The sequence below is a fragment of the Polyergus mexicanus genome, unplaced genomic scaffold, assembly GCF_030449975.1.
Source record: "Polyergus mexicanus isolate NDT 795.1 unplaced genomic scaffold, iyPolMexi1.0 SCAF_14, whole genome shotgun sequence".
Lineage (NCBI taxonomy): Eukaryota > Metazoa > Arthropoda > Insecta > Hymenoptera > Formicidae > Polyergus > Polyergus mexicanus.
In genome coordinates, this window is record NW_027223334.1 from 5,478,112 (window position 1) to 5,499,655 (window position 21,544).

At 33.4% G+C, this 21,544-nt stretch overlaps 3 protein-coding genes across 6 annotated transcripts in view; 1 reads left to right on the forward strand and 2 right to left on the reverse strand.

The window, feature by feature from the left end:
- Window positions 1-186: 186 nt before the first annotated feature.
- On the reverse strand, window positions 187-3,962 carry Znt49b (Zinc transporter 49B). Of its 2 annotated transcripts, none has more exons than XM_070307562.1 (11): window positions 3,765-3,962; window positions 3,078-3,471; window positions 2,830-3,019; window positions 2,642-2,724; window positions 2,275-2,398; window positions 2,025-2,163; window positions 1,627-1,950; window positions 1,179-1,391; window positions 957-1,091; window positions 768-881; window positions 187-678 (listed from the first exon to the last, which is right to left on the reverse strand). In XM_070307562.1, the coding sequence occupies exons 1-11, from the start codon at window positions 3,777-3,779 to the stop codon at window positions 634-636; spliced, it is 1,776 nt and encodes a 591-aa protein (XP_070163663.1). In that variant the 5' UTR covers window positions 3,780-3,962; the 3' UTR covers window positions 187-633. The 2 variants fall into 2 exon arrangements, with proteins under 2 accessions (XP_070163663.1, XP_070163662.1); XM_070307561.1 differs by having other exon boundaries at window positions 3,078-3,614.
- A 1,105-nt stretch (window positions 3,963-5,067) lies between these two features.
- LOC138939614 (protein YIPF1) lies at window positions 5,068-6,651 on the forward strand. Its single transcript, XM_070307564.1, has 4 exons — window positions 5,068-5,314; window positions 5,421-5,803; window positions 5,888-6,068; window positions 6,205-6,651. Exons 1-4 carry the CDS (start codon window positions 5,116-5,118, stop codon window positions 6,396-6,398), a joined length of 957 nt encoding a protein of 318 aa, XP_070163665.1. The 5' UTR covers window positions 5,068-5,115; the 3' UTR covers window positions 6,399-6,651.
- Window positions 6,652-6,779: 128 nt separating this feature from the next.
- Window positions 6,780-21,544, reverse strand: part of Hipk (Homeodomain interacting protein kinase) — a 39,509-nt gene continuing 24,744 nt past the window's right edge. For all 3 annotated transcript variants that reach the window (XM_070307560.1, XM_070307558.1, XM_070307559.1), the window contains exon 19: window positions 6,780-21,500. In XM_070307560.1, coding sequence (XP_070163661.1) covers window positions 21,302-21,500 — 199 coding nt within the window. In that variant the 3' untranslated portion in view covers window positions 6,780-21,301. The remainder of the gene's footprint in view (window positions 21,501-21,544) is intronic.

Consider the following 21,544-nt stretch of genomic DNA (forward strand, 5'->3'; position numbering starts at 1 on the left):
ATAAAAAACCAATGAAAAATTATCGAAATTTTATTTCGAACTATTTAATCATTAATTGAAATTAATCAAAAAAAATTTCATAAAATTTCATTATCACATAAATGTTTTTACTATTTAAAAAATGTCCTCTTTTTGTATATATATATAAATATAAAAGATCTTATATATCTCTATGAGAAGATAGATGAATAGCAGAGGGAACTTTTACTTTAATTTTTAAAGCATAGAACATACATATATCAAAATATTTATAAGAAATCTCTATATACTTATTATACTGAACGGTATGTAATAATCTTTGCAGCACAGCTGTCAAGAGTAGTCACGGTAGAGTTTCGTGCTAAATTCATGCGAAGCCGCGAGACATTCCGGGTATCTATACGCGAATCGGCCAGTTGCGAGTACATAACTTACATAAAACATTCACAAAAAGTGATTTTTCTCAAATACTAAATGAAATAGTTTCTATTTTAAAGTAGAACCATTTGTTTAAATAATTATCATATTAAAATAATATTTTAGATTAAAAAATGCTACAAATAATAATTTACATCTATATACAGGGGGAGAGGAGAAAGAGAGAAAGTTTATAATTTAGACTTAACTTAATCTATTCTATGACAACGGGAATTTTTATAGAATTTCTAAATCACAATGTCGTATCTCTGGATGATTTTTCTGAAAATATGAAAAAACATTATTATTTCATTAATAATTTTAAATTATTATAGATAATAGCTATATAAATTATCGAGTTGAATATATACCTTTAGCTTTAATTCTATTCTATCAATTTCTCCACCGAGCATGTCTACAATATTTTCACCATGTTTCAATAAGAACGCCTCTAATTCCTCAATATTTTGCATACTTTTCACTTCCTGAAATGAGGGATTCGATACTCATTGATATAGTATTACAGCATATTCAATAGAGATGAAAATATTAATCTATACCTCCAACATTGTAATAAGATCATGCTTATCTAGGTAAGACCTTGTGAGTTCTCGTCCGTCAAAATCTAATTCAGCTTTGTATCGCACCAAATGATTACCCATGTCGATGCCTTTCACATCGTGAATTGCACGGACCTAAGTTTGGCATAAAAATATCTAAAAATCAATATATCCAAAAAATATATTGGATATTACATAGATAATATTTTAAGGCAAAGTTACCATTATATCTGCTTCTAATTCGGCATTAATTTTATCTAGGTTCTCCTGCGATATACTCCTTCCTATAAGCGCAGCAACATTCGAATAAATTATAAAGGACGCTACTCCACCGAGCAAACCGCCTACCAGAAGCGAACCAAAGGCGTCGAACATTGAATTTTCTAGATATGAAGTTAAACCCATACATCCTGCTGCCACAATAACTCCAAGTACCTGAATGGACATCAGGATTATAAATCTCTCCGAGAATACATAAGATATTTAACTTTTTATGATTTAATGGACTTTCAAGACATGCCAAATATTTTTTTTTTAAACATAATCGGTTTCTCTTACTAAATAAAATTTTATCTTTAAAATTAGCAGGACTTTATGTTAATATTAATTTAAAATCAAAATTTAAGTTATATAAAGAGCTGGAAAAAGTAAAAATAATAATAATTCTTACAGCTGCAAAATCTTCCATGAGCACAACATTCACAGATGGATCCTGTCCTTCTAAGACAAATTGTTTAAAGCTTTCTTTTCTCTCTTCTGCACCCCTCTTGATAGAATGCAACGCTATCATTAAGGTCGCGCCTTCTGACAGCAAAGATCCACCTAAAACAAAGTACGCCCAAAAGAGAGAATCCAACGGTGCGGGAAAAAGAAGACCATGAATTCCGTGATAGAAGGAAAGACCCGTGCCAACGCAAAAAATTCCCACACCTGATATCAATGAAGAAACATACTTCATGTTTGTATAACCATATGGGTGATCGGGATCAGGATTCTGCAAAATTATTTGGATGATTAGAAAAACTACTCAGAAGAGATCCTAGAAGTATTTGAAATAATTCGACTTACCTGCACCGATTTATGAATACCATAAGCTAGAATTAATTGATTGCAAGTATCCGCTGCAGAGTGTATACATTCGGAAAACATACTATGCGAGCCAGTATATAACCAAGCAATTAATTTGCACAAGAAATTACTGGCATTTCTGTAAAAAAAAAAAAAAAAAAGAAAGTAGATTAATCAAGGAAATCTTACAATTGTATGATAAGCGTAAATTCAGCTAAATCATGGTTAGGCATATTTAATCAATACATACATGGCTATTGCAGTCAATACTACTTTGCCAGATCTTCCAAAAAGACCCTCCTCCTGAATTATCTCTGCCTTGTTACCAATTTCTCGTCTGTAATCTCTCAATCTCCGTTTGACTGTAAAAACATCTGTAATGAAAAGCTTAGGTTTCAATCTACCAATTATTATTCTACCAAGAAAATATATCTGTTATACTATCAGTATATATGGGAGTGATCCTGTAAGATAGATAAACAATCTCTAAACAAATAGTCTTTGTCTTGAAGAGACCAGAAAATAGTTCTGTTTTATAAAAGTTATAATTTTAAACAACTAAACACAAATGAAGAAAATTATGTGTAAAAAAAAAATATATATATATACATATTTACTTTGCTGATAAATTTTTCGTTCTACTTCTTTTTTCAAAAGTTCTTTTAACAAAACTTCTCGAGATCCCCAGACTTCCAAAGCTCTATAAATAGATAAAACTTTATTATTTAGTTGTATTGCATTTGTAATTGTAATATATATATAAGAATCAAAAAGTTTATTAAGTAGATGAATAAAATTCTCTCACTTAGCCTCAACATCTTTCCTCCAGTAGACTGTAATAGGTGGTTCAAGTTCATAGGGAGAGCGTCTCTTTGTTTTTGGTAAAGATTCCAAATCAGAGGGCTTTAATAAAAAATCTGACATTGCTCTCACAGGGGTAATAAAATTACGTTCCAAAGAAGATGTCGATTTATCTACTCTGATTCTCTTTTTCGCTACAAATGTCAGAAATTAGTTTCAATAATATATAAATCAATATTTAATATATTATACCTTTTTTTGACATAACATCATCTTTTGACAATTCTTTGGATTCTGCAGATTGTTTTTCAGCAAATTTTGTTGCTCCTTTTTCCTTTTCTTTATCATTGCTAGAATCAATTGGTTCTATGTTTAATACTCTCTCTTTTAATTTACCTAACTTCTCTTCATTTAATTCTATTATTTTCTGCTGAACATCTTCAGCCGATCTCTTTTCGGACTTATCCTTTTTAATCTTTGCTTCATCGGATAAAAATTTTGCTATACCAATCCATCTGCCATCTTCGTTCCTGCCTATCTTTTTGTTAGCAAAGATTTTCTGAGAATACAAAAGTTTCTGTACTTTGTATTGTACACTATACTTGGGCATTATTAAAATACTGGCATGACTTTTATTTAATCCAATCTGGAATATACATAACTGATCGGCATGGTATTGGCATGTCATGTTTCGAATAAAATTCAGATGGTTATAGAAGCGATACATCTTTCTTTCTTCTACTCCTTCTTTATAAAAAAATGTACTGTTCTAGATACGCATCATTTAATCTATAAAAAAAAACGAAAATTGCTAAACAATATTATTCTTAAAAAAATAATAAATTTTTGATCATGTATAAAACAACAAAATAATATTATTTTCAAAAAATATATAATTGTAATGTGATAAAGAAATAGAATATATTTATGAGAACGTACATTACAAAATCGCATTTATCTTTCCCTTCTGTCAAACTTATTCACAGTAAATACATCATTTAAGACAGCTATAATACTGGTATCGAACTGGGTCTTAATAATAAACTAATAAAAAAACAAGCAACAATTGAACTATCTTAAATTTAATAATAGAACTTTCAACTGTCAATAATCATATTCGCCGCATGCATATAAGAAAAAACATAACGTTAAACGCCATCACACACAAAATTTTCTAATAAGTCCGAATCCACAGCCTTAACTTAAAAAATTGACCAATCACAATCAAGTATGAGGAGAATACTCGGCTGTGATTAGACAATTTCTTAAGACTTAGGGCTTGCTACACCTCTTGTAAATCCGGACTAAGGACATAAGACGTAAACATAAGAAAATGGACCAATCCCAATCGAGTATTTGGCTCTCCGTAACCCCTCCACTTTTACGGAAAGCTCAATACTTGATTGAAATTGGTCAATTTTCTTAAGCCCATATCAGACTATGCATTGAAAATTGAAGGTTGAAGATTAAAGATTGGAATTTGACTGAGCAGAACAAAAGGAACTAAAATTTCTTTATCCTGATTGATCAAATTTCAATCTTCAATCTTCAATCTCAATCTTCAATGTGTAGTCTGATACGGGCATTATGCTACGTCTTATGTCCTTATGAAATTTTGTGTGCGATGGCCTTATGTGAGGAGCACACACTTTTGCATAAGCGCATAACTACAAGTATAAGAAAATCGATCGGTCCATTTTCTTATGCATAACGAAATTGACCAATTAATTTCCTTATGTTTATGACTATGGGCTTATGCAAAAGTGTGTGTTCCCCGCTTTAATGGACTACGTTTACACATCACTCTAATCGGATTTAATAATAGATCTGTTCTTTATAGCTGAACTGGCTGCATTAGTTCAAAGCTTATCTTTTTCCTTCCAATGGGGAGAGAAAAAGATAAACTCTGAGCTAGTACAGTTATAAAGAACAGACCCAATATCTGTAGTTCTAAAATTGGCCAATCACAGTCGTTCCATTCTCAGAGGAATAGTCGTGATTGGTTATTTTTAAAACCCGATTAGGGGTGACGTGTAAACGTAGTCTATGGGTGTGTTCAGGAAACACAATTGTTGAGCATCGTCTTGTCAACACTCGACGTTGATTTGTTGGTTCTAGAGGTAAAAACCAACACGTTCGATTGCTACTCAACGGTTGTGTCTCCTGAACGCACCCCGTGATATCATGATATTATATGTATATTGTATATGCATATGCTTTGCAATGGCTACATGACACATGACACTTGTCACAACGAAGTGTGAATCGAGAATAAAAGAAACGTTACATCATGGATGATGATCAAACAAAAAACGCAAACTCGCAGTTTATATCCTTCCAAGATTTTCCAACGATAAGCCATGCCGGCAATTCTGAGGGACAGCTAAACACTGGGACTTCCACTCATCAGCCTTTCAATAACCTGTCAAATGATTCTACTGGTATCGGCATCATAGAAGATCTACAAGGAATTCCCGATAAAACCAATGGTTCATAATTGTGTTTCTAGAAAAATTTCTATTTTATTTTATATCGATAAATAAATCTTATTTTCAATTTATATGGAACTTAAACGAAGTCTTGTTTTTTTTTTAGCTGCTCAACGCAACTTTTGGACAGTCGAATATTATCAAAAATTCTTTAATGTCAATACAAACGATGTATTGGAAAGACTCAAGCGATCCATGATACCACACGGTAGCAATAATTATCTTATAACGCATATAAGACCAAACCCAGACTTGTATGGACCCTTCTGGATATGCGTGACTTTGGTATTTTCCATTGCAATCAGCGGGAATATGGTAAACTATTTGCAAACTGCCAATTCTGCCAAGTATCATTGGAAGTACGATTTTCACGTCGTTTCATACGCAGCCACTTGTATATTTTTATATGCATGGCTTCTACCATTAGCCCTATGGGGTGCATTAAAATGGACTTATAGTTCCAGAAATACCGAAGAAGAACTAATTGAGGTTTGTTATACAACATTCCTTTCTGCTTTTATCTTTAATCTCTTGCATTAGTTATTACATTATCGTATAATCTTTGTTTTTCAGTCTTATGCTGCCCCAGGGCTTTTAGAACTTTTATGTCTATACGGATATTCCTTAAGCATTTACATCCCGATGGCTTTTCTATGGGCAATTCAAATTGGCTGGTTGCAATGGAGTCTAGTCATACTAGCAACATTTTTATCTGGAGGAGTTTTGCTACGATCGTTGTTACCAGTGATCGCAGGTAAAGAATATACTGTTGTCATTAAAATACGTAGAAACTAAAAGAACAGTTTATTAAGTCAAATAAGTTAATCCGATGATTAAAAAATGTGTAATGTAATAGGTGAAATAAATAGCTAAAATAATTGATTTTACAGGTAAACATAGAATTATATATATTGCCGTAATTCTGGGCATGCATTTACTGCTAGCAGCAGGATTTATGTTGTATTACTTTCACGCATCTAAGAACACCGTATCAGCCGTGAGTGAACTAGTAGCTTCCTCTACACAAACCAATGTGTTACATAAAATAGCACAAAATAATAGTTATGTAGGATCTACGTCTTAAAACGTCTCTAGATGCAGATCTGACTGACTAGAGCGATCTTTGAGACTATCGGAAAGAAATTTGTCTATATTTGCATTTGTATATAAGATATTATTTCATTTAAAAGAATATAATATATAACGCCGATTTTTTTTATATATACCAATCAATGAATAAATATCGCACGCGACGCTAACCAGCATATCGATTTTCGTTTGTGTAAAATTATATTGTAATATTTATATTGTGATTGAAATCGTAATAAGCAAGTTAAGAATAAAGAATATTCAATATCTCTAGGCGCGCATTTTTGTAAATATGAGACAATCCAGTTTTTATAATCCCGCTCCGGCTAAATAGTTTTTAGATGCTTTTTTAGGGTAGTGATATATAAGACTAGCAAAGTGTCTGGTTGATTTATTTCACAGCCCTACTACAATATAGGGGCGCGTTACATCAACGCAACACATATATCATTTACAATCATACGAAATAATCTCCACGACGTTGTACATAATGCGTGACCGCGCGATATTAGTATACTTATAATACAATAGATTATTACATTATTAATCGCACATAATTCATTAGTATCTTGCTCATTTACCATTTACCAATGTGACAAAAGGCAACATTTATTTTGTAATTGTTATCGTTAATATATTATCGTCGGTGTGTTTAATACACATATACCATGACAATAGTAATTCGCTCGCCGTTTCGACGGAAATCACCTAATCGCAGACAATGAATAGTGGTGTCGTTAATATGTCGATAAATACACGCGTTGCTTGAACCGACAGCTTTGATGCCGCTTCGGTTTGAGCCTCGCGAGACGATTTTTGCGTTCTCCGGTGACATCGAAAAAAGAATTACCAAAAGCTGTAGCCAAGAAATTTGCTCTCTAATAATCTGCGTACGAAAAGAAAATCCAAATGTCGAAAATTAATTCTTTGACAGAAAATCTTCTGTTCTTCTTCGGATTACTATATTGAGAGATCGTCTCGGTGAGAGTCATTTACAAGCCTTGTCGATGTGAGCGTCATATATATATATATATATATATATATATGTATTTGTGTATGTATAAAATACGAGAATTCTACAGATAAAAGCCTAGAATATATATTATACCTGGAGCCGAGCACCTGTCTCCGCATTATACTATCTTCAGTTGCATAAACTCGACTGTATATAATGCGTACTTCTTTTTATTTTTATAAATCAAACATTGCATTTTTTTTTTTTTTCCAAATACATGGGCAAGTTATGTTCGATTATCGCATTAAAAGATATTGGCTATTAATTGCATCGAGGTCGGTTAATTCTAGATGTAAATGAATCTTTTCTCTCTAAATATGTATACGATATATTATATAGGATAGCTATGTGTATTATATATAGCTAGCGCGCATTAAGAGACATTTACCTTATATCAATATGATATATGAACAAGGAATCTAATTTTGTAATTTGGCAAGGAAAAGGTCGAACACATCGTATATCCAAGATCCATATATGTTTTCTTCTTTTCCTTTTTTTTTTCTTTTTTCGCGAAGTCACGGTGCTCGACGACGAGAGGCTGTAACGGTGTCAAAATTTACAGCTAGTGCTCACAACGACGTTGGTCCGACGTGTTTACAATATATTGCAGTCAAAGATTGCACGAATAGGCAGGAACGATAATAATAAGTTAATAAATCTATGACAGTCTAGTATCGAGTTATACTGCTCTTCTTTTTTTCTTTTTTTTTTCCTTTTGTTCTATCATATTTTCAACCATACACACGCAACGCTACTTTTTTCCCCCTTTATGATCTCTAAATAAATACATTTACATATTTCGTACTGTGCCCGACGGCCGAAATCGGTGAAATACATTTATTTATAATATTTCACGACCCGTCCAACACGTTATTATAATACATCATAATTGTTTTGTTCACGTGTGCGATGGGATGCTCGCGTGTAAACGTCTCGCGTTAACGTATTACACATATACATAGTTTTTAATATATACCCTGGTTTTTATCAATTAATATATTATAACATACGTATATATAACAATGCTCGTATAAATTGACTCATTCATACAATATCGGTCTGCCGTATATGTACATGTCCTTATATATATACAACGCACCGGTATTATATAAAGCGCACACGTCCTCTACGAGCAAACTATACATTTACGTATGTGTACCCTACCATACTTCTTTTTTTCTTTTTTTTAAATTGATTATTCAGTCGCATGCTTAGTTAATAATCGCGTAATTTGATTTACGTAACAACTGTATGTATATTGAACTCGTAGTTTCGTAATAAGGGAAAGTAGACAAAGCACTGTATAAGATGACACAAATAATAATCTTGCGTTCGACTTCTCGTACAAAATGCAATTAATCTAAATATAACGAAAATAATTATTTTTCCTTTACATGCTAAAATTTACTCACTGATCTCTGGTTTACTTCCATATACGCTGTTTCAAAAAGAGAGAATTTCTAATAAAGTTCAAACAGCGTAAATTAAATGTTAATGGGAGGAATTTTGAGAAATTCACATTTTTACATGACGTAAATTTAACGCGCATGTTTAGGTTTTTTTTTTTTTTTTTTTTTAAAGAGATATTTAAAAATTTTACGAAAATTTAAAAATGTACAAACTTTCCCCCCTTACTACCACTGGTTATAATGCTCGATTTGTTTTTTTTTTTACGCTAATTTCATGTATATACGATTTGATAGCATTTAGTAAAATCTGTGGCTAAAAGTGTAAAGTCAAAAGAGAGAATGTAAAACGTGAAAAACGTGTTTCGCGTGAAAGCACAAGCGCATAATTTGCGTATTTATTATTTCATCAAAAATTTTGGAGGCTTGATATGTTGTTCTGAGAATTCAATCGTATGCGCAAAATTAATCAAAGACAGATTGCTTTAGAAGAGTATCGACTGCTGAAAATTATTCGCGATATTCAAATTCTTTGAATAAACATTTTTAGTTTAGGAGATTTGAGAGTTATTCTATACATAGGCGACGACAATTCTTGTCTATATAATCTAATACAGAACTTGGCCGATAAGAAGAGAAGTAGATATACATTATTACATAAAGAATCCCTGCACTAATCATATGGAAAATAGGTCATAAGCTACAACATATGTAAAAACCAATTGATTTGACCGGGACAGATTTTCCATATGATTAGTGCGGGGTTCTTTCGTATCGTTCAGCAAGATCTCGCAAGATACTCTCAAGAAGTAAATATTTCTTTGCCAACACATTAATTAATATATTAGAATAGAAATCCTTATATCCTAGTGATGAAAAACTATGGAACTTATGAACAATCTCTATTTTACAGACGTTAATTTTTAACATTCTACAGATCGGTTCCCGTATGCCATTATCTAATTTGTGGATCCTCAAATGCCCTATGACTCTATCAAAAATTCACAATCAATATCATTCTATAGCTCGAAAATAAAGGGAAGGAAGTCCGTGTTCGATCCATAAAAAATTCACGCCATTTTTATAGCCGGCATAAATTAGCATGATTTTGAAACGCCGAATTTTTCAATATGTACGCAAATAGAGTACTAAGCCACAGAATCACATTGGTTGATCTAGTTATGTTGATTTTTTTTTTTTTTTTTTTTCAAGTCATGTGACAGCATAGCAATGTACAGAATCTGGCGGAACGCGCGACAAAGTATTTATTCTGTAATCTCTAATCGCATTCGTCTATTGTGGATTCGATGCAGCGTTACATTATAAAAAGGGACGATTCGAGAGTTTCGTGCCTAACAAAATCTCGTCTATACTTATTACAAACGCGAGGCTTTTTGATCGACGTCTCATTTTGATCACTTTCATTCGGTAAAACAATTACTTTGATTGCAGACTTAGACGTATAGAACAGGTACGTAAGAGTTAAAGACTTTTTTTTCTATCTTGCCCTTCCATTTCGAAATAGCTGCGTTGCTATGCTGCTACCTGATAATATCCAGCAAAATGTGAACAGTCGATTTTTCAGGCGCGACAAGCTGACTTAAGCGTATTTAGTAATTGCTATTTTTTTTTTTTTTTTTTTTTTTCTTCAGTTCTCTTTCGACTAAGAGTCACAAATATGGCAATAATTGACGTTTACGTTGGAGCAAATCAAAAATTTTACAATTACGCCGAGCTCGAACTCCGATTTACTCCATTCCGGTGTTTTCTTGTTTAAAAATGAGCAAAGCCGACATTAATAGCCGAAAGGCAACACTTGTAAGAAAATGGAAAAGCACCTTTATGCAAAAAATCGAAAAATTTTACATAGAAAATAAGAAACACAAGAAATGTGATTTTCCAAATACAGAATGTTATTTTAATTCGATGCGCAATTAAACACCGTTAATTAACAAAGAAATGGAGTAAACGCGCTTAACTCGACTCGGTGAAATAAAAAAATTTTACACGAAACGAAGGACACAGGAAACAGTAATAATAGTTTACAGGAGATTTCGTTGACTCGAGGTGAAATATTATTGATGGAAACGGGAATTCTTGAATACGCAATCCAGGAGAGTGTGTTTAAGTAGAAAAAAGAAAAGTGCGTTTGAAACACTACTCAACTCAGTTCACAGATTGCCCACGACGATGCGCGAACATCCGCATTTATTTACGAGCTAAGACACAATGACGTCTGTACCGCTGCGTATACCCGCGATCTCTATTTTAATTAGTCAAATGCGTTTTTCTTTATTTTTCGCCTAATCTTTCTTTTCTGCATTCATTTTGTGTTCCCCTCCCCCCCCTCCTTTTTTTCCTCTTTCTCCCTTTCGTTTACGTAGCATAATAATTTGCGAATACACTCACTACTCCGAATTATAACGGAGCCTCATCGATCACCTTAAGCATTAGTCTTTAGTGTTTGATTATTATACTACAGTAATATACAGAAAATCGTGGCTCGCGCGCCGACCGATCGCTCGCATCTCGTTCTCCACTCTCGTTCTGATCTCGATGATCCCGGCTGGCCGGCCGGAACTTCCGGTGGAGTTCGCGACGAGCGAGCAAACGACCGGGACGGTTAATTAATATATTTGACAATTACAAATACATTAAATATAATCGGCTCAGGTGTATTAAAATATAAATATCAAATAGACTTGTTGCGCCCACAAGATATACGCATCTTAATGTCGATGCGCGACTTAAAAAATTCCGAAACACTCTCTATAGTCGTTAAGTAAGTCATCACCGATTATTATAAATCTCTTATTATTGGAAAAGCGACGAACTCGTGACTATGGAAAGGAATTCTTTAGAATCACGGGACGATATATCTTCTGTTTTTCTTTTTCTTTTTTTTTCTTTTTTTTTTTTTTTTATTCATCCTTCGCGATACGCACACCGTTTCATTATCGTTCCCTCGATAGTCACAAATTGCATCACGATGAGATTAGAATTTTTGATAGCTTAGATACAATGTATGTTCGGTGTAATTTGCGAAATGTCGATCGCCGCGTCGATCGAGAGTCGGAATTTTCTCCTTTGTGATAATTTGATTTGCCAGATATTATTAATGTTGAATTAATTATACAAATCAATCTCTCATCCAATCATTGTCCGCATAAAGAAAAATGATCAAATTCGAATCTTTATCAGAGTAGCTATTACGTAATTATTTACGTGCGTTTTCAATTGGCGAATTTCGTCGCGAATCCGATCGCGATTCCGTCCATTTCTTTAGATTATTATGACTCTTGTCGAGATTCAAACGAATCCGAATCAATCACACTTTCACTGTCGATGATAATTTTCGTAATATCATTTCGGTCAGAAACGATATCAAATACATACATAATAGCTTCCCAGAGAAGTTTTGTTCATCTCGATCCGCCGTGATTTGCATTTATTGTCAGTAAAGTAGACGGCAATATCTCAATTCTCAGTCGATGCGACGATATTTACAACGTGACGGTCGGCGGTTTTTTTCTCTATGTACACTACGCGTACTCTTTTTTTTTTTTTGTGTTAAATATATGTTTCGATTACTCTAACATTCGTCGATGACATCGATTCGGCAGCGTGCGCAAACTATTTCCGAGGCCAAACTAAATCTACGCTTTGTACTCTGGTCGACCTCCGGAATAATCCGTCGCACGTACATAAGCTTTTTGTTACATAATATGAATATTATTTATAACATACGGATGTAATATTTATAATATATATATGTATATGCAGGTATATACCTAGCTATGCATATGTTATCTATTATCTATGCATCTATATATGTAGAGATGTGTATATGTATACATTATATATATATATATTTATACATAGATGAAATGCATACTTATCGCGATTATCTAAATACGGATTAGTACGGATACGATCCCGGAGAAGAAGTGACATTCAGTGATATCGGTGTCACGGTAACGCAAGGCACGCTCTATCTAAGTCTATTCTAAATCTCTTAATTAGAATTTCTTTTTACTTTGTAATAGTAACTATATATTTTCTTGCTAAAGACACTGTTCTATGTTGCTTTAACTTGCGTTGTATTTGCATATATCCACACACATACATCAATTATTTTTATATATCTTTTCAATCAGATAGTTATATTTTTCAATAAATTACAAAAATAGACTGCTAAAAAATATATAAAGAAGTATATATGAAAGTGTGCGTAAATAAATTTTACAACATCCCGCAATCAATATTTTATATATATATTAATCAAAGATTAAAATATATGAAATATTGATTGTGGTAATAGATCAAGAATAGAATAGGTTTTTAGAAAGAGAAAGAGCTTGCGCGATTAAAATTTGTCATATCTCGTATAAAGCGGAAAGGATGGTCCAATGTCAACTTTCAACTCTAATAACTGATGCCCAAGTACAAATGGCAACAAATTGCGGAACGAATTCATAGCAACATTACGTTTCACGTGGCTAAATTTGAAAATACCAAATGATAAGCGCCATTAATATCTTATCGCATTAAGCGATACATATCTATACGAAAGCGACTCGAAGCGATTAATTGTTCGTCAGCTATCCGTACTTAGATATTCGCCATACGTCTCTATATATTAACAAAACATTTTTAGCTTTTTGCGGGGATTCCCGCAAAAAGGTCGCCACATATTCAAGCGGGGACAGTTTTTGGCTCAGCCAACGATTGCAATACTTTAAGAGACTTCTTGCGAAAGCTTAAAAACACTCTAAACATTTAATAATCATACTTTAGAAACTTCACTTTACTTCGGACAATAAGTCGGGGTTACTATATTCTTGGCGTATGCGTGTATATGTGTGGTCGAAAGAAAGATCTACGCGCGCGCAAGCTAAAGATACCGATAATATTTCTTCGCTTATCGTGACGATTCGATTAAATGATAATTTCGCCATTTCCAGAAACGCTCTTAAACCATCGCACGTAGATCCTTCATGATATATGTAATCGTGTGTGATGCGTTTGTTCATACGAGAAAAAGATTTGGCAGATAGTATACTAATATCGATGACTTTTAACAATTTATTTACTCGGCAATACGTATGAATATCGCTTTTAATGATTATCGTATATATCGACAATAAGTCATTAATAAGGCAACGCTATGAAAATTCTTTTCCGAAAGAAGTTAAATAGAATGCACAAAGAACGAACGATCACAATGTAGAGAATTATTTTATAACTGAGAACTTTGCGTTTAGTACTAAAAAAATGCTCATATCGGATTTAGCTATCAAGGATTTTTCTCGTAAACAAAATTCGTTTATTAAATGTCCGGATAAAGAAATTTCGATCGATAAGGTGTGGAAAGATATTTTATGGAATATGTGTCGAGAGAAGGTAATTTGATCGGTATTTTAATTGAAGATCTTTAGGGAAAAAAGCTCATACGATGTGTTTAGAATAGACGACATTTATAATCACGATGCTATTAAAATGATGCATCAATAATTATGCAGCCTGCGTCACTACTATCATCATAGTACAATTAAAATACACGAAAGGGACGTTCATTTAACACAATGCGATACAAACAGCGTAGCAATATATTTTATCGTGATAAAATATAATGCAAATTCGGATTATAATCGTAAAATATAGAGGTCTCTGTTATACACGTTGATTATCTTGAGTTTAAGTGATTAAGGAAATCGTGTCTAAATGTGTCATAAATAGCAAAGAACTAAATACTTCCCACTTCACTACGAAGTATAATTAAATATACGCGAGTTTTGCTGGATACTTAGAAAAGACGACGACATTTCCATCCCTTCAACGTGTCTACGTACCAAAAAGAGAGACTCGAAAGAGCAAAAAACGACCTGCGTCTAAAAAAAAGTCCCCTAATTACGCACATCTCTCTCTCTCTCTCTCTCTTTTGATTTTACAAATACGAGTACAATAACGATAGATTTCTGTCTGGTCCGATGCACACGAGCGATCCGACAACTAAGAATCTGCTACTGGATCATATTCTACGTTACGTTAGGAAATTCTAAAACGTTTGTGAAACATCAAATTTACTACCAACTCGTGGAGAGAAATATTTTCCATAATAAAAAGAAACACGCCTAATTGTAAATTGTCTCTATCAGCCACGCATAGATAAAAAATGGCCAGAGAATCTAAATAGTGATGTGTCTACGTACGAGGATACTATCTCCTCTCTCTCTCTCTCTCTCTTTTCACCTATGACTAATTTTTATAATACAGCATTATGCATAAATCTCGATAAACGTATATATAGTACAAGTCTCACCGTTAATTATTATTTGCCGTTACATTACCATAGTATAATAGCGAACATTAAGAACATCGAAAAAACAGTCAGATAGTGTGAATCTCGTCGTTTCTATATCTTATTATATAATTACCCGCGCGATAAATTATCTATCTTTGCTTCTCTAATCGGACTTCATTTATCCTAGTAACGGGACAACTTTTAGAACTCTCTGGTCTAGTTAATCTTCAATAGTTATATTCCGTTTTAGATAAAAACAAATTTTAATGATAAAAAGCTCCCTTAAATTTTAAACGTATATGAGATCGCCCCTTTTTTCTAAAGACTTTTTTTTTATTCTCACATCAAAAATGTTACGCTCTTCTAAATTTGAGATATAAACGTAGTACTGAGTTTACGCAAATTATTTTTATTTTGAAAGAATATAAAATTTTAGGATATTAATAGAAATGTTTCGAGAAACATTTAATCAAATATATTCGAGTGGATTTGAGCGTCTCGTAAGATGAGAGATACGCAAGGGTTCAATAAAATGATCGAGTTGTAGCCGGAAGTTGTTTACCTAATAATTGTCTATACTTGCAAATGTGGTCCGATTACGACGAGCAACGTAGCGAATAGAGAACCTAAGAAAAAGAGAAATATTCAATAATTTACGGAGCACAGTACAATATCAATCCCCTCTATTAACTCCAAAAATATGTTATTCTTTCCTATATATTTTATATATATATATATATATAGCTACGTATCTACCTTTCTCTCCCGTGAGAGAATCAGTGTTACTTTGTTTACAGTGATAACATAACTTTATACGAACTGTCCCGTACAACGCGATGAATATTACAGTCCTAACAATGAAGTTGTAAGCCTTCCCCCTTATTCTATTTTCTTTTTTTCTTTTTTTCTTTACATCCGACCACTTTTACACAAATATCTTCCCACGCTAAGCACGTCTAGGCGTTTCTCAATTTTGCAGCGACTTTATAAATAATTGGCAGGCCAATACACGAGAAATATCGGTCGCACTTATCATCCTCTTTTGTATATGTGTGTGTGCCGCACACAGGTTTATTAATATTAAAACCATCAATTCCCTTAATTGAATAATTTTAATACAAATGAAACTTGTTTTCCGACAATCATTCGCGATCCGGTAAATTCTTCCTGCACCGGTGCAGGATTAACTTGGAGATCCCATGCTAAATAAATCTTATTATCAGACACACAATCTCATCGCTTTAGGCACTACACCTAAGACTAATATATCACACCCCCCCCCCCCTCCCTCCAACCCACAGATATAATAAGAAACATATGTACATAATCCATAAACGATTAAAAGAACTAGGATACTTATATCTGATGTGTTATTATCATACTGTATCCGAACAAAAAGAATAACTGTTACAGTTATTCGCGCATTATTGTATATGTAGAAGTTTAATAATTATTTTTCTTTTAAAAAATCGGAACCAGTTATATATGTAAATCGAATTTATATACAAAGAAATTTAGCAGTTTCGCACTTGTAACACGAAATAACTCCAACTTTTCTAAAAACCACAGAACATTAAAATTTTTGTACATTTTGAATGACACTCTAAGAATTAATGTTGCAACAAAAGAAAAAAAAAAAAAAAAGAAAAAAACTAAGTTCATATGATTTAGTTTAGACTTCGAAATTAAAAAAAAAAAGATTGTTCGCTAAATTGTTAAATAATCGTAACGTCATATCGATCATCATGGATTATTTACTGCAACAATATATAATCTTCCCGCCTCCTTCGTACATAATTAATACGTTGAGATTAAGATACAACTCCTCTACATGCTTTATATCTCGCCATGTATACGTCGGGGCACGCGAGAAAACCCGCTCCAAAGTTAATTGCGCACGAATATATATATATATATATATATATCGGCATTATAATAAAATATCACAACTAGAACCATTGATACAGTTACGGTATCTTTTACTTAATTTTTCACACAGCGTTTTATAGCGTCTCTACTTCTTTTTATTTAGATAGCTTGTTAAGTGTAATTATGTATGTTTATTGTGTGTGTGTTTAGTCAGCAAGGTGTGATGTATGCTCTGAAATGACGACGAAATTTAAGCACGTATTGACCGACGATGAACCGAAAAAATATACAGACAATATATCGATACGATGCAACAACGAAATCAAGTCGACCTACTATAGCGGTCCGCGCGCTCGTGCATTTTGTACCCCTTAAAATAGTCGATATGTCACCCGCCTAAAGATTTCCGACTCTACGTTTATATTTCTTATTACGTATCGTAATCACCTGAAGAAAATATAACACTTTAGCGAGATCTACGATAATTCGAACGCCACATCGTTCCTCGATAATCAAAATCCTATCGTCAGTCAAGACTTGCGCTCGTGAATGGAGTGAGAGAAACGTGACTAAAATCTATCTAGATCTAATGATACATGTATGAAACGTATGCGAAAATGAAGATGCGAAAAACCTTATTACTAAGCGTACTGTGACTTATTATAACTCACGCACATACATTTGTACCATGCGCGCACATTCGCACGCACACATTCGCACGCACACATACACATATCCAACATTACATGTAGTAGATGAAACCTAAAGATATGACTCTTTTTTTTTTTTTCTTCTTCTCACGGCTCTCATATGGAGAAGAGTATATGGTAGTTTTAATGCGACGCGAGTATCTCTATACTGTCATATGTGGAAGCATGTATGTATGTATGTATGTATGTATGTATGTATGTATGTATGTATGTATGTATGTACATATACAATTGGATGTAAATTGATCGGTTACGCCGAAACCCAGGGATGAATATCAACACGTAATATGGTTTACGATGATTGTAACGCGCTTCACCGATAACGCGTTCAGTCTATGTCGAAGAAAAAGAAAAAACGACTTCCCAATCTATTTATATCCCTTTCTCTTTTCCCGTTACAATTAATTATTCAGTGTAAATATGATTATTCGTTAAACAGGCACATCGAGTTGGTTAAATATTTCTTTTTTTTTTTCGTACAATGTGTAAACGTATCGATGCGTATACGAAAGAGGGTATCGAGCAAATCACTTGCCTTAAGACAAGGAGGGATGAATTGTAGAAACAAAGAAGAGCAAGAAGAGAAACGAAGAAGTCTATAGACGTCGCTCTTTTGCCGAAACAAGTCCGACATCGTTACAGATTTACATCGATTCATCTCATGTCTCTCGATATAAAGGCACTCGAGAGATTTGCGAGGCTATCATGGACCCGATAGCCGTAACGGCCCTCCTCTATAAGTTAAATATAGTTAAATTGCAGCTGTATATATCGTTTGTCGCTTATTTATTGTATCATGGAAAGGGTTCTCTTCTCATGATACCGGTAACATGTGTTTAAAACTCCATTACACCCTACATTACACTTTATATATATATATATATATATATATATATATATATATATTCTGTAATTTTCTCCTCTTTTCTCTTTCTCCCTTTCTTACTCTCTTTCATTCTCTCTCTCTCTCTCTCTCTCTCTCCCTCTCTCATTCTACGTGTAAAATATTTCTAATTAAACTCTGGACGTGAATCACTCTAAACAACGCAATTAATTCCATATATGTCAAATATTATCGCGTTACAACTTTCTATACATTTATTAATAGAATTAGAGCAAAACAATGTCTAAGCGTTATTTCATAAAATTACGAAATACATATATTAGCAGTTGCATAAAATGACGCTGATATCTAAAAAACCATGTATGCGTATCGCGTCTACAATACCGCCTGAGAATGATGATACCTATCTTCTAGAAGTAAAATGAAAATCTTTCTTTCTTTCTTTCTCTCTCTCTCTCTCTCTCTCTCTCTCTCTCTCTCTCTCTCATTAATGTAAGATACTGACTTTAGTTTAGATACTGACGTAGAAAATGCAACGAGGAAGAACGTGATTCGATGAGAAGAACGGAATTGTGAAAACTAGTTTCATGAAAACTCTATTTCTAAAAGAGAACTTTTTTCTCTTTCTCTCTCTCTCTCTCTCTCTCTCTCTCTAAACATTATTATTATTAAAAAAAAAAAAAAAATCTATGTACGCGGAAATGTACGTAACATACGATTTGTGATATCCGCGAGAAATTCTTTAATATAAGACCCATTATTATATATTTTATTGCTGTTTGGCATTTCTCTTTTATATAGGATGTGTTACTGCCTTTTTTCTCTTCTTCACAACATTTGAAAAAAATTTCTCGGCTCTACTCCGAAAACAGAAACGCTTTCTCGAAATATCATTCCTTTTTCTGCTTCTCACTACTGACTTGCGCAATGTACTTGATGCGTACATTTTTTTTTTTTTTAATACAGCCTCCACCAAAATGCAAAGGATTATTGGAAAAAGAAATATTAACGAGAAGTCATTAAATCTATATACAATTCATGAATCCTTCAAAACTGTGTTCACTCTACTTCGCTTTTTAGACCATAAGCTTAAGGCAGATGGCCCGTAACATACTATTTATACAATTTAGATTTAGAACAAAATATTAGGCATGAGAACAATGATTTAGCAACGATAATGGGAATGATAATGAAACTATAGCGATGAAAATGACGGTGATGATGGAAATAAAGTATTGAAAATAATAATAACATAAAAATAAAATAAATAATAGAACTGTTCCAAAAAAGGCACGTCAAAACTTTCGTCAATTCGGATGTCGTGCAATCATCTTAATAGATTCGTGGCTTGATTCTAAATTTCTTGTGTATTGTATTTTTTTGCCGAGTACTCCTCATACGACTATATTTACGACAACCCGAATAATTCTCTATATACTCGAATCTATATCTATCTGAAATTCCGAATATTTAGTATAACTAAATAATATATGTACATGTTAACGTATACTTTGTGAGTAACACGCTGCAAACTATGAAAAATAATGTGATTACCTCGTTAGTCTTGAGTATCCGTTATGAATAAAATATCATAAAAGATTATAGCACACTATATATATATATATCCCATAGCGAAATTCTTAATACAATCAAAAATCCCACGAACAACAAAATCGCGATCGCTATTGCAACGATCGAAAAAAATATAAAGTTCGTTAAAATAATTCTGTTAAGGAGGATTAAAAATAAGATACTCGCGCGCGCGATATTTTTTTGACATGTCGTAAAGAAATGCATACTCATCCGTACTTTAAATTAAATCGCATATGAACAGTATTTGTTTGACAGTTTTACACGCGACTCGGCAATGCCATTCCACGTGCATATTTCTATCATCAATATTGATGCTCCCAATCTATTTAAATTACATGCCAGTTCTATATATGTATATACACAATATATATACACAATAGAGAGAGAAACTATGCACATGTGAGATTTAAATAGATCCGGGCATCTCGATAGAAAATTTTGGTCTGTACATACAATGTCCTTATAAACCTTATCTTTTGTAATAAAACTTCGGCATCTCTGGAAACTTACGAAATTTATATAACATGCCGCATACGAAATATGACTTTTTGAATTGAACAAAGAAAAAGAAAAGAAAAATTATAATGAGATTTTTGTTTACATAAAATCGCGTATCTAAAGATGATAATCCTTTTCTTTTCTAATCTCCTTATGAAATTGTCGCAATGAAACGCGATTGGATTGTTTCAAACACATAAGAGGCGTAACAAACATATATAAAGAGATCTAATTACATTGATCTCTTAGCGTTTCGTTTCCTATGAGAGAGCGGGGGTCGGAAGGGAGTGGTCGCTGTTTATATATATGAGAGAGGACGGATTGTCAAAAATTTTATCTTTAAACATATCTCTACTGCTCTCTGCTGCTTTTCATTCGGCAAACTTGTTCGATCATAAATTCCTGTATAAGTGTATGCATAATATCGATTCGTATTCACAAATTGCAACAGTTCGGACGCTCCCACCCCGTTCCACTTACTGGCCAAGTGCACAAAAATGTGAAAAATGTGCGCGACATACCTTTTTTTCCGTTATATTTAATCAATTACGCATTCGCTGATTGGCACAAGCGGCTCGTAAGTTCCCAGAAAATTCGTGCGATTACTTATTACGTTCGCTCGTACGACTCTTATCCACGACTCGATACCAAATAATTTATTCGGTGAACCATAAACCGGAAGGTTGATATTGATGTTTGGCTGGCGATAGCGGGGCCAATCCATAAACAGCTGTAGGCTGCATATGCGCAGGCAACGGATGTGCTGCGTGACTTGCCAATAATGGTCTGGCCGAGCTGTGATGAGCTGGCGGTGGCAACGCTCGACTAGAATCATACAACGTTAATGGAGACGAGCTGTAAAAAAGGGGATAACGCACATTAGAAAGTCTTCACAAAGT